General features: G+C 31.3%; 1 protein-coding gene across 1 annotated transcript; it reads left to right on the top strand.

Annotated features, from left to right (window-relative positions):
• The first annotated feature begins 212 nt into the window (after positions 1–212).
• LOC108914046 (ribosomal protein S6 kinase beta-1) lies at positions 213–9,521 on the top strand. The gene is made up of 8 exons (XM_018719741.2): positions 213–438; positions 726–766; positions 1,944–2,202; positions 6,628–6,761; positions 6,817–7,008; positions 7,944–8,034; positions 8,086–8,334; positions 9,465–9,521. Exons 1-8 carry the CDS (start codon positions 352–354, stop codon positions 9,519–9,521), a joined length of 1,110 nt encoding a protein of 369 aa, XP_018575257.2. The 5' UTR covers positions 213–351.
• Positions 9,522–14,265: the final 4,744 nt, after the last annotated feature.

Raw genomic sequence — 14,265 nt, 5'->3', positions numbered from 1 at the left:
ATAAAGTTTATAGAGTAAACAATTTTAATATTACTTTCTTGCCTTCGTAAATCTTATTACTTTTGAATGATTTATAAATCCACTTTTATAATAAAAGGCCTCGATTCTCTGCCGTTATTATAAACTTAGGGACATTCAGTTTCAGTTTTAGCAAGTTTTTAAGTTAGGGTTCTTTCAATCTTTGTTGTTGGCAGTGTTGGATTTGACATAACCTTATTTTCTGGTGTCGTCGTGCTACTAGCAATATTTCTAAGAATTTGATTATATACAGTTTGTGCAATTTTTTTAATCAAAAAGTGATTATCGTGATAAATTTACTGTTATAGATGTGAAAATTTAAGGATTACAAACATGGCAAATGGCGTTTTTGATATAGAGTTGCACGATGTTGAAACTGTAGAAGTTGATGATTCAGATGATGCCCTGGAAGTTGAAGAGGTAAATATAATAGTTTTTACTTTTTGGTTTAAGTAAGTACTGAATTGTACGGATTTACTTGTCATTGTATTAGTTTCAACAAATTCGTTATCTCTCTTAATTTCAATGTCACATCTCTTGCAAAACATTTTCTCTAATGAACTTGAAATATAAACAACCTCAGTTGGAACATTTCCCTGTTGTTAAATCAATTTTTATTGAATGCTCTTTGTTGTACTACTGCCTTAGATATATAATGTTAACATGCACTGAATACATGGCATTAACATACTTTTCATTTTTTTCAGGATCAATATGACCAAAATCCTAATATAAATGAAATTGTGGAGTAAGTATGTTAAATGTAAATTAGAAACTATTTATTATAACCCAGTTTTTACATTATACCTTCAACACCATACCTGATACTATGTGTAGTTATTTATATAACAAGGTACCATTAATTATTGGAATCTGAAAAACTTCTCAAGGTTGTGCTTACTTACATCAATTTTTAAATCATTGGTTGGCTTTCTATAATTGCATAATATTAACATTGAGGCAAAAACAGCTGAACTTGATACCAAGCTGCATTCGATTAATAAGCTTAGGGCAGAAGTTTATTTTTCAGTGAATACTATTTTTATTTCAAATATTTATAAGGTGAATTAATGCTATTTTAAAGTAATATCTAACATAAACTCCAAGCAGTATATCTAAAAAATTTAATTATTCATTGGAGCTTCAATACATATACCTTTTCATCCACATGTTTTGTTATCGATAATGGCTGAAATATAGAATAAAAGTATTTACCAAAGGATTATATGTATTAAAGGAGTTAGCAATAAATATGAAACATTTAAAATAAACTTGAAATAAGCTATGATGATGTACAAGCAATATCAAATGGCAGGTGAAATGGTTTATAAATTTTGCAATTAAAAATTATAAAAACTTTTCTGCCTATTTAAACTATTTATTGTTTATAGAATAAGAAATCATTACTGACTGTTTAAACATTTAGATTAGGTAGTGGATATTTTAACAGAAACAAGATGAATCCTAAATGAAATACCAAAGTATTACTCAAATATTACTCTGGCTCTTTCAGTTGCTTGTTGTAATAAGCTCTAATGCACTGTGACAAATTTTAACTGATTTTAATAGCTAATTATAATTAAATTATGTAGTAATTTTAATCCAAATTTTATAATAAAAAAAAACATAAATCAATGAAAAAGTTATTTTAGCCAGTTGAATTTTACTTTTTTGACCTTTACATATACCTAGTACTTACCTAAATATAGGTGTAGAATCAAGATAACATTTCTTTTCAAATAGGATAGGTGTAAAATATAAGATATAAGGAGTACCTATAGTAATCCTCTAAAAATATTCATATACATAGACCTGACATATTTTACATTTTGGTCTTATCATGTTGCAAGCCCTTTCCTCATTTTACTTTTATTTTGTTATTGTAATAAACATTTTATTGTCAATTGTTTTATTTATAATTGTAGGTCAGCCGACATTGAAACTGTGCCATTAACAGAGCAAAATGTTAATCCAGGTCAAGAAAAGACGGGCCCACAAGACTTTGAATTGCGAAAAGTTCTTGGTAAAGGAGGTTATGGCAAAGTGTTTCAGGTAAAAAAGATTACTGGTAAAGATGCTAATACTGTCTTTGCCATGAAAGTTCTCCGTAAGGCCTCAATCGTTAGGAACCAAAAAGATACTGCACACACTAAAGCAGAGCGCAATATTTTAGAAGAAGTCAAGGTAATTATTACTTCTACTTAATCTCGTTATGTGGAAATATCATATTCATTTCTAACTAATTACATGGGCATAATATGTATTCAAATTCATTCCTTCCTGGATTATTTTTTGTTGTACCTTGGATCACACAGGTATTTTGTTTCATGCTTATTTTTTGAAAATTCAAAAAATTTTAAATTGTATTGAATTGAATTTAAAAATATCAGAAATTGTTACATATGAACTTCTACAATGAATTTTGAATTTGATAACAAATTTTGGGGGGTAAACTGGGTTTATAATTTTGTACACCATAATTTCACCACTCATGGGAATTTCCCTGACTAACTTCGCCTTGAATTCCTTTGACTTTCTCTTGAATTCCTCTGAATTCCCCAAGAATATTCCTCATTTCTTCATGAATTCCTATCCCATGTAGGCCATAATTCTAATTACCCCTCGAGAAATTTAATATACTTCTGAAATCAAATTTAAGTATAATTAAATGTCAAATTGTTAGCTAACTAATAATATAATGCCATTTTTTTTTATTGGAAGCTTCTATTTCTACTAAATTATTATGAGTTGTTAAAGGTTTAAACCATATTAAAAATTAGATAGTTTTTCAAATCCAGAAATTAATGCAACAAAATTTGGTCACAGATTCTTAAGACAAATTTAGGGGCTCCATATTTTTTATTTTTGCCAAGTAGCTCCACCCTTCGGAGTTTCAGTCCCCTAAAATCTGCTTCTAAGAATAGTTTTTTATATCTCAGAACCCTGTGGTACGAGAATCACTAAATTTGATACACAGGGGTTTATGAGATGTGAAATCTGAGAGTTCAAAGCTTTTTGGTGGGGAATCCCCTTAAGACACTTTTTTGGGGACTTCCTTTTCTTTGAAGGCAAAACAATTTGGTTGCATATTTGAATTTCTTAAAAATTATTAGTCTGCTGGAAAACCATTGAATTTAGAAACTTTTTGTCTTTAATTTTTTTTGTAAAACACATTACATCTGAGAAAAATGGCAAAATGTGATCGAATGTATATCTTGATTGATTGAGTCAAGTTGTGTAATATATATGTATACAAAGATGTATATGTAAGTAATGATAATTTTAAGTGTTAAATTAATTTATATACTCTTACTCTTTAATACTGTAAAATGCTAAAATAAAGCAACGTTTGTGATTTTTATTTGACGGAAGGAAAAGTAAGAGGATAATAATATTCAAGGATGTTACTAACCATATATATATTTATAAATACTACAAAATGATGCTGCTGAAGCCATTTTTGAGATGTATGAATGTAACTGACGCAAATTTGAATATGGAGAAAAACAAAAAATTTTGAATGATAGAGAAATACGAGGGGGATTTTGAAAACAATAATTTTTGTGTGATTGGCGAGCATTTGAAGTAAAAAGTTCAAATTTTCACAAAAAAGGAGCAATAATTTTTCAATAAAAAATGTTGAAATCAACTTATCGTAAATCCTGTACGTACTTCTGTTTGGAATGTTATTTTAAAGATATGACCAAAATTTGCAATGAATAGAATGAAAATTGTTGAAATTACACTGCATGCTACTTTAAAAAATCGTTTTTCTAGAAAAACGCCTTTAAAATTTTGAGATATACTTTATACTAACGTACTTTCATTTGAAAATGCATACACACTCTTTCTATTGACTTCTGTTAGTAGTATTAGAGAAATTAGAAATCAAAAGGTAAGTCATTAGGCTGTACCCTTCCTGCAAGTATCTATATGCCGCAGGTATGTAGTTGATTCGGAGCAGTATGACACGCTTGGCAAAGAGCTCGGAATGTCAAAAAAAAAAAATTTGGGCATAAATCTTCTTTTCCCTTACTCTGAAGGTGCAAAGCATCTTTTAGGTTAATAAAAATAGATTTTCTGAAAATTATACAGTGGTCTTATCCCTTAAACACTAGCTAACCAAACAATACATAAATTTTAACTACTTGATGGTAAAACTTCCTCAAAACGCAGAGTTCGTTTTATTTATTGTGAATATACAGTATGTTCCATGGGGAAATACTGAAACTTCATGGAAATATTGTTCAGAAAAAAGAAGCAAAAGTGTTAAGAAAAAAACATGTTTCGAACTAACGGTGGAAATTTAAAAAATCACCTCTGGCGTCGATTAATTTTCTTCCACATTTATTTATTTTTTTTTTTAATAATTTGTTATTGTTAAAATAGTATTAACATTATTAGTCTACATGTTTTTGTATATTACTCCTATCCATATCTAGATACTTCTTTACTAATATTAACAGGTTAATAAAAAAATAATCATCTTTATAAAACAAAAACAAAATCCAGTTGTTAATATTCAGTTCACTCTAAAATGCAAAAAAATATATATGTTTATTTTTCATCATTGTATTCCATCAGCGTGCAGAGATAAAAAAATCATTATTGAAAAGTTATGCTTCAAGCAATTGACTTCCTAATATCTATACTGGTAATAGAAATGTAAGTAGTTATTTTTTTTAAATACAAATCTTGCATGTACTGTGATAAGTTTTGCAAAGGCTTTATTCTTGAAATATTCAAAAATATTTGCTTATTTTTACTTGAACATGTTCCCTTAAAGTTTGTATAGTTTCTCTGTATTAAATTTCGAAATTTACTTTCTTTTGAACAGCTAATATGCTTTGGTTGATCCATTTTTTTTTTTAATCGGTTTATTTCTCAGTAATGTCTTGATATATTTCATATTTCACTGGCGATGTATGCTTAATTTAACTACTGTATATCTAAATTAATAATAGAGATAATGACATTGATCAGAAAACAAATTGTTCAGAAAACAACACTACAGTTTGATTCAAGTTGACATTTACTAATGTAGGTGCTGCAAGCTACGTATTTTTCAAATTTTGGAGAAAAACACAGGAAAACGCAAATTTCAATAAAGATTTACATATTAGTGTCGTTAGAGTTTTGTGGAAATAAATATCTACCTAATATATAGAAAAAAAATGAATTTATTTTTCAAATAAAAAGTTTCCTATAGAATTAGGAGCTGAAGTCGGACTTATTCATTTATATTCATCATAAAAGGTATAAGTTTTCTTCTAGTTGAAGAAATTTCTTCATTTGTTGAAGGACATTTTCATTTTCCAAAACTGTAAGTAATTAATTAACTTATTTCTCCATCTGTGCAAAAATTGACTGTGTAGTGTTAAGTACAAATTATAGTAATTTTTTTTTTAGTGTATACTGATACAAATAGTAGTAAAAGGTGTTTGTGCCTCAATCATAAATTAAAAAATATTTCCTGACTTTGAGTATACAGAAGAAAGAATATAGTTATTCCTAATTCTTGGCATTGTCATTTGATGCCTTCAGATTTAATGACATATGTTAGCGATAGATTTGTCACAGCATTTTTAACTTTTGCACTCTGCTCAATGAGAATGTTTCCATCTTCTATCATTCGAACTGATAGTACACAACAAAGATATAGGTACTCAGAGCACACTGATTTCAAAAGTGCAAATAAGTTGAAAAGGCTGTTAGTTTGTGACAATGGAGAACAAATATAATAAATGTAATGAAAAAGCCTACTAGATTTCACAAGTTATAGCTCATTTAAACGTGGGCAATGAAGACTTTTAATAGCTGTTACAATTTATTAATCAATTAATTATTCATGAAGTCGCTTTATCAAGAAATTGGACAAGTGTAATGCACCAAATCTGCTGTCAAATAACTTCATGAATTTATTCATCAAATTCTTGACGAATTAGAGCATGTTCTAATTTTCGTCAATTTCTTTGTGAAGTTTGGAAGTACCAACCCAACAGATTTCCAGCCTCAGATCAGTAATGAGGTTATGTTATTGGAACATGCAAATAATTGTGTGGTGTCATGCTAGTTTTGCATTGTTTTTACTGATTTGTTACTTACAAAAACTAATATTTATATAATATGTGTCAGAACGGTACCGCTGTTGTATCTACAATTATGAGTGGCAAGGTGACATTTTTGAAATTTATTTGCTTCTTTGATTCATTGGTAGAACTGATTCATACGTCAAATAACTTGACAAAGTCTGTAGCAGTGTAAAACCACACTGCTTACCAATAAATTTGTGAATTAATTCATGAAGAACTTCGTCAATTTATTCATCAATAAATTGTTAATGTAAAACAGCTTATAAGAAACTCTCTTATTCTATATATTCAAGGTTTCTTTGACTTGTTTACTTCTTCATCAATCTATTTTCATTTCATTCCATCATCTTTATGACATTGGTTTTATCCATTACAAGCACTTTGCAGATTATTTTACTTATTTCAATATTTTAAATGATGTCAATATTTGTGTTTATTGTAATATAATATACAAAATGCATTTTGATTTTTTTACGTAGGCATACAATATCTCTATCAACACAATTTGTTTTTGCAGCACCCCTTTATCGTAGATTTAATATACGCCTTCCAAACAGGGGGAAAATTGTACTTAATATTAGAATATTTAAGTGGAGGCGAACTGTTTATGCATTTAGAAAGAGAAGGGATATTTTTAGAAGATACAGCATGGTAAACATATTTCTTTATGTTACATTTCCAGTGAATGTAATTTTACCCGTTTCAGTTTTTATTTATCTGAAATAATTTTGGCATTGGAACATTTGCATGGTCAAGGAATTATATACAGGGATTTGAAACCAGAAAATATATTATTAGACGCACAAGGCCACGTTAAACTTACAGATTTTGGTTTGTGTAAGGAACATATTAGAGAAGGTATTCTGACTCACACATTTTGCGGGACTATCGAATATATGTAAGTTTTAAAATAAAAATACCGGCATTTATATTTTTCCGCTTTAAATTCAGTTGATAAATAAACAACTGTTAACCACTTTGATAACTGGGTTTTAGAGCTTAACCCTTTGAAAACAAGTTTACCTTAGCATTTTTTTTGTGTTATACAGGGTGTTACAGGTATTACTCGCATCTTTGCAGGGAGTGATTCTACAGTCAAAATAAATGAGATTTACTCAAATATATCTATATCTAAAAGTTTTCGAGACACAGGGTGTGAAAGATTTCGAAATTTTTATTTTATTTTTTATTCACTTGGAAACCTTTTGTAATAAAACAACAATAATTCTAGGTTGTAATAGGATATTTTTGGTCTAACTATTCAGGATGTTTAAATATTCTCATTATCACTAGTGGCGTAGAAACCCTGTGACACACTTATTTACAATAAAAATAGTACGCCACTGACTTGATTATAAAAAAACGTAAAGTACTTTAAGTTTTGATTATTTTGAACAATAATCTTTGATATTTTCTTTAAAATGTGTCGTAATTAAGTAATTGTTCATTTAAAATATCTGGTTTTTGTAGTTTGTGCACAATAAGGCCTATTATGCTTCAGTATATTTTCTGACTGATGACAAACAACTATTATACCTTTCAAAAATTATTTTAACACTGTTGTGTAATTGTCAGTGGCGTACTATTTAATTATACTGAATAGGCCAAAGATATCCCATTACAACCCAGAATTATTGTTGTTTTATCAGGAAGGGTTTCCAAGTAAATAAAAAATATAAAAAATTTTTTGAAATCTTTGACACCCTGTATCTCGGAAATGGTGAACTCTTTTATATCGGATATATTTGTGTAAATCTCATGTATTTTGACTGTACCTTTTGCACGGATGTCAGTAATACCTGAGACAACCTGTATATAATTCAATGTTGATAGGGCCCCAGAAATTTTAACTAGACACGGACATGGCAAAGAAGTGGATTGGTGGTCTTTAGGTGCTCTTATGTATGATATGTTAACAGGAGCTGTAAGTAACTGGTGATTATAAATAGAGAGGAAAGTAACCATTACGTTTTAGCCCCCGTTTACTGCAGAGAACAGAAAAAAGACAATAGAAAAAATTCTAAAAGGAAAATTGAATCTTCCTCCTTATTTGACTGCGGATGCAAGGGACTTAGTAAGGAAATTGTTGAAGCGGCAAGTGTCTTCGAGATTAGGTGCAGCACCAGAAGATGCTAAAGCTGTTAAACAGCATCAGTTCTTTAAGCATATCAACTGGGATGATGTATTAAGTAGAAAATTGGATCCTCCATTCAAGCCTAGCCTTGTAAGTACCTAGTTAATATTAAAAATAAGTTAATATTTCATTCAATAATAGTAAAAATTCATGTTTTATATGAATTTTTAGGCTCAGTTTTCAATATAAAAGTTTTTATGAAGTTGTGGGTGTTAAAACTCTATTTCTAAGAGACAAATATGGGATCCTTTCCAAAACTTAACAATGAGTACATATTCTAACTTAATTAGATAATTTACGGACATCCAATCAACTAGTTTTGAATACTGATGTTTAAAAATTTTTGACGTATTTGTTATAATTTTAAAATTATAAGAATAAATTAGCATTATTTTATGTATTAATTTTTTTTGTTTAGATGAAAAATAATTTTTGCTATCAGGCTGTGTTAATATAGTTTATTCTGTGCAGGATATAACCTTTGATGGTGGTTATATTTATAAGGAGTCTACCTTTGACCTTAGCATATATAATTTTGTTTTCTCAAATTCTGTCATAAAAACAAAAGTTTTTTTTTACTTATTTAACTAGTCGCACCTGTATATGTAATTTAACAATGAAGACACACAAACACATTACTGTTATAGTTGTTACGATTTCAATTGGAACCTGTGAATCTTAAAGCACAGGACCGTCTGCACTTCTCCTGAAATTTCTTCCTATGCTTTGGCCATGATCTGTCTCGTAATTTATACTCGAATAGCATTTCCGTGAATCGACGGCGGTGCGCTGGTCGTCAAAGCAAACCTGGATTGATCCACTAGGTCGTAAATAATTTTTTATATGCTATGTTGTGGCTTGATGCCAAGCAGGTTCACTTGACTTTGCCAGTGCAGTGCAGAGCAGTGCTTGACATGATATGTTGTTGGTATAATACGTATTATTATTTATTAGTTGATATTATTATTTGTTTATATCGTAACCAGTAAAGGGTAATAGTTATTAAAATAAATATTATATGTGTTCGCTTGTGTCATCTGAAACCGCCTAATCGTGCAGATATGGTAAACATATCGCGGACCGTTTTAGCTAAGCTTGCAATATGAGTCAGTTGGCAAGCCTATTTTGCTGTATTAAGATGTGAATCAGTATTCGTATGCAATAAACTAAAATTATTGCGTTAATTGTGTTTCATTATATCTCGCTTTTTACCTAAAAAGCTAACATCAGAAGTGGGATTCCTCCTAGTGTCTTTAGGACAGGAGAAAAGGACCTAAAAGTGCTTTATTTTTTGTGTGAAAACTAAAATGTGTCGAGAACAATGGCTGACGACCATAAACAAAGTGAAGGTGCTGAACGTACTACTAGTCCATCTATTGGTGTAGGGAGAGTTAGTGAGTCAGTAGACACTAAAATGATGGAAATGTACAAAATTAAGCAGGAAAGTAATATTCACTTTCAAAATCAAATCATGCAAATTTTGTCAACAATGGCCAACGCCGCCAACGTCCAAGCGATTCAATCCCAGGCGGCGCTGCAGTCAGCTTCAACAAGTATGCAGGCGCAAATTCAGACCATTGCATCCAATCACATACCCGAAGTTGTGGCGGCAGCATCATCGCAAATTCGGTTGACAAGTTATGATCCTGATGAGTGATGAGTGATGACACACCGTTTACGATGGTGGAATGGATGGATGACATCACCAAAATTCAACAGGAGTTTGGAATGTCCGACACCATGATTGTTTTGAAGGCTGGTTACGTTCTCAGAGGAGGAGCTGCCTGTTTCTTTCAACACTGGAAACCGATTGTTAGAGATTGGGTTTCTTTTCGCAGAGAGGTGGCATTTCCAGAGCGAGGTACATCAGCTACTCGAATATGTGCTTGCCTCGAAATTACAAGTGATAAGTTCGTGTCGTTAGTAGAGTATGGAAATGTGAAACTCTCATCCATCAAACGGTTTTATCCAGATTTTCCTTGGAACATAATACTCAGTCTGGTCGAGTATGATATTAAAAATACAGAAGTGAGAAACAGAATTTGTTTGCAAGCTCCCACGTGTGATGCTGACCTTTTAAAATTGTTAGCTACTTGTGATGCTACTATTAAAATTGAAGAGGACTCCAACAACCAGGAATCAAAATAGAAGTAAATAAAAATAGTGTCGATATGGTGCATGATCCAGTAACAAATTTCTCTCAAATTTGCTGTGCACACACTTTTAACGATAAAGAATTAAATTTGTCAAGACTGGACGAGCAATTGACAAGTGAAATAAAAACACAGGGTTATGAATGTTTGAAAATAGAAAATACTGAACAATGTGATAAAGAAATTAGGAAGTGGATTAGCGAATTAATTAAGACATCAAAAACGACAATTTATCGCGTAATTAAAAAAGGAGACGTTATTGGTCACGGTACAAAGAGGAAACGGAAATATACCAAATTAAAGAATATTGTCGATTTTAGATATTTTACGACATGTTTTATTACAATGCGATTTTAAACATAAAAAAGTTGACAATCGTATGGTAATTATGGAATCACGATGTGTAGTTATACTTCAGGAATATTGTTTACAAAAAATTAGAGAATATTACCAATTAAATAGGAATATAGCAGCTCAGAATATAGTATATCTAGACGAGAAAGGGCAAAATTTTTCCGGATCCTTTGGATTCCGTAGAATTTATGAGTTAAGTGTTTTTATGCGGTTGCAATTGAAATCGTAACAGCTATGCTAAACATTGAAATAAATAAGTTGAGAAGGTTTCAGTTTCACTGCAAGACACTTCACTAAATAGCACTTTAAATTTTACTATAAAATTTAACTTAATGAAACACTGCACTATATAGATTCTATTTCGATTCCAGAAAATCTAATACTTTTCACAGAAAGTTGGGAAATTTCCCATCGTATTACAAACACCTTGTAAACTGATAAACTGAAAACTAAAATAAATGTAATAAATTGTAGCCGTGACATATTCGTTCATTTTCGTTTGCACCAAATTAATGTTTTGATTAATATTATGTAGTTCAAATATGTAAATTAGATTGATGTCAGAGGTTATTGACACTGACATTCATCAACAGCTTCCAAAGACATTTTATTAGGGGGGGGGAACCACATTAGGAGGCTGATTTTCAGAGGTTACTCATAAATTTTTTGAGTGGAACAAATTTATTAGAATTTGATCAAACTTTGACATTATCTTATCAGTACTTTGAACTACATTTACAAATTTTTTCAAGTCACTTGTGTTGAAAATGCCGAAGTATGGGCTGTTGTTCAATGAAGGTTGTCCAAGTTGATTGTTCACGAGAAATGTAGAGGTCACAATTTTGATGTGAAATTATAATGATTGTTTTCCTGGATTATTAACATTTTTTTTTGTAAGAATATGAACCTCATTGCTAGTAAAAATGATGATAATTGAAGTTTTGACACATATTCGGAAAAAATATATCGATTTTTACCAATTTTCTCACTTATTTTGAATAAAAAACACCCTTAAAGTTATTATGTCAGCCCAATTGTTGCTTCATGTTCTTTGTAATTTCATAAAGAAACACTTTCAATTTCCATAATTGATCTAGAGTTCTCGTGAATCAAAAAAATGTCGTTTAGAGAAAAACGAGTTTGAAAATTTCCGAAAAATAGAAANCAAATGAAAGTCACCAACCTACGTCACTTTCGGCTTTCAGCCTCAAGGTCATCCATACACCAACGTCATCGGCCTTCGGCCTCAAGGTCATCCCAAGCCAGAAAGTGGAGGGGGGAGACTCCCAAACGGTAAAACTACCCTACTGCAAAGTCAAGGTAAAAAAGTATAAATAATTTCCGCAAGAAATGTGCTCCTCTGACAAATCGTCTGAAGGTCTTTATGTCTGTGAAAAGGGCATATAACTTTTTCTTTTATAAAATATACAGTGTATATCTAAATAATACTGGAAAATTGTAAGGGGCGATTTTCTGATGAAAATTAATAGGGGTCTTTGGTATAAAATTTTTTGAAAAAACTCCCCTGAAAAGTAACGCCGCTCCAAAAATTAAAAAAAAAATTGTTTTTCTCTTTTATCTTCCATGCATATCCAGCTAAAGAAGCTTGGTGAATATTATCTGTCAAAAAAAACTAGCTTTTGACATTTTTTCGACCTTGAAGTATTTTTGTAAGGGGTCACAATAATCAACCCCTAATTAACTTAAAATTTGAAGTCACGACTGTGGCCGTAACCGAGAAGTTAGAACTGAAGCTGTCGATGGAGTCGTACTTAATTTAATTGAAGAATCCTCTGAAACTAGTACCACGATAATAGCTCGTGTCGTAAATGTAAGCCATTCGGTAGTTTTTAGAATTTTAAAAGAACAACACTTATATCCTTATCATCTTCAACGGGTGCAGTCTTTACGATTCGAGATTTTTTACCACGTGCGGTTTTTTGTCATTGGTTTGTTAATATGATCGGCCAAGTGTCACAGTTTTTTTGAAGGAAATCATCAGTATCAATTTTCATTAAATGTGTGGCTCGGAATTATCGACGATCACTTAATTGGTCAGTATTTTCTTACACGACGATCAGATGGTGACTCATATTGTCATCTTCTCGAAGAATTACCTATTATTCTTGAAGAAGTTCCCATTCAAATTAGGCAACATTTATGGTTTATGCACGACAGTGCACCAGCCCACTTTAGTATACGTGCAAGACATCACTTGGATGAGACGTATGCCAATCGATGGAGGTTATGTATATAGGCCAGCCCGCTCCCTTGACCTTAACTCTTTGGAGTTTTGCATATGGCAATATCTGAAATCTTTGATCTATCCAAATTCACCAGGAATATTTGAACGCATACGCAATTCTACGAGAAAAAAAGTAGATGCTTGAAGCTGAAGGCAATCATTTTCAACAGTTTTTGTCGACATTCGGCAGATTTTTATTTTTATTTTGCTGTTATAACATCCATTCATCATTTGTTTACTTTTATTCTTAGTTCGAAACTTCTTAACCTAGTAGAATCGTAGGTCTACTATTTGGTTGACTGTTCTTTAATAAAATGTATGAGCTCTAATGTTTTCCTGGTTTTCCTGTGCCCACTTAAACGCTGCAGATGTAATTCTATGCTAGTCAGGGTATTAGCTGGCGGACTGTCAGCAGTCTTCGCCCTGAGATGGCTGACGCCACGTGAATTTTACGAATAAAACTAATGTTCAGTAATTTCAAAACAATAAATTTGTAGAAGATAGGTTATTAGCACCTGTTCCGATCTTTTAGAGACGCAACTTCGGCGATAAAACTTGATTTCAACATTTCCAATTTTCTGTTTACATTTGCGGAGAATGAATGTTTCAAATAGCCCGTGCAGGCCCCTCCCAGCGTTAGATAGCCGTAGCTGATTTTGTAAACTCACGACTGCGAAGCCGAAGGTCCGGGATTCGAATAGCGGGCGGGTCGCATTTTTTTTTTTTTTTTGGAGAATGTTATTTATTATTAACCAACCCACAGAGAACGTACCGCGGAGCGGTTTCTCTCAAGCCCGAGAGAAAGGTCAAGTCTTCTCTCGGCTTACCTACCTTTCTAGTCATTTTTTAAAATACACTCGTGTTAAACAGCTCATCTTTTTAAAAATGCATGGCAATACAATTATTTTTGTTTCTCATAAATCCTTAACTTTTCGAAAAAAAACTTGAAGAGCTCAAAAAGGTAGTAAATAAATGGGGCTTTTTAGACATATTTTTTAAAAGGAAAAAATTTTATCGAAAAAACTCCTTATAAAAATACTTCAGGGTTGAAAAAAATTTCAAAAAGCTAGGTTTTTTTAATTTTTGGAGGGGCGTAACTTTTCAGGGAGTTTTTTCAAAAAATTTTAGACCCCTATTAATTTTGATCAGAGAATCGCCCCTTACATTTTTTCGATGTTATTTAGATACACCCTGTATAGAAAATGCACAAGAAAAAAGATGAAGAACTCTTCTCAGAAAACTTCCGATAGTGAAAATCGGCTTTACTTT

The sequence above is a fragment of the Anoplophora glabripennis genome, unplaced genomic scaffold (genome assembly GCF_000390285.2).
Source record: "Anoplophora glabripennis isolate ALB-LARVAE unplaced genomic scaffold, Agla_2.0 scaffold1107, whole genome shotgun sequence".
Lineage (NCBI taxonomy): Eukaryota > Metazoa > Arthropoda > Insecta > Coleoptera > Cerambycidae > Anoplophora > Anoplophora glabripennis.
The sequence above is the reverse complement of the archived record's forward strand: the minus strand, read 5'-3'. Positions and strand labels throughout refer to the sequence as shown.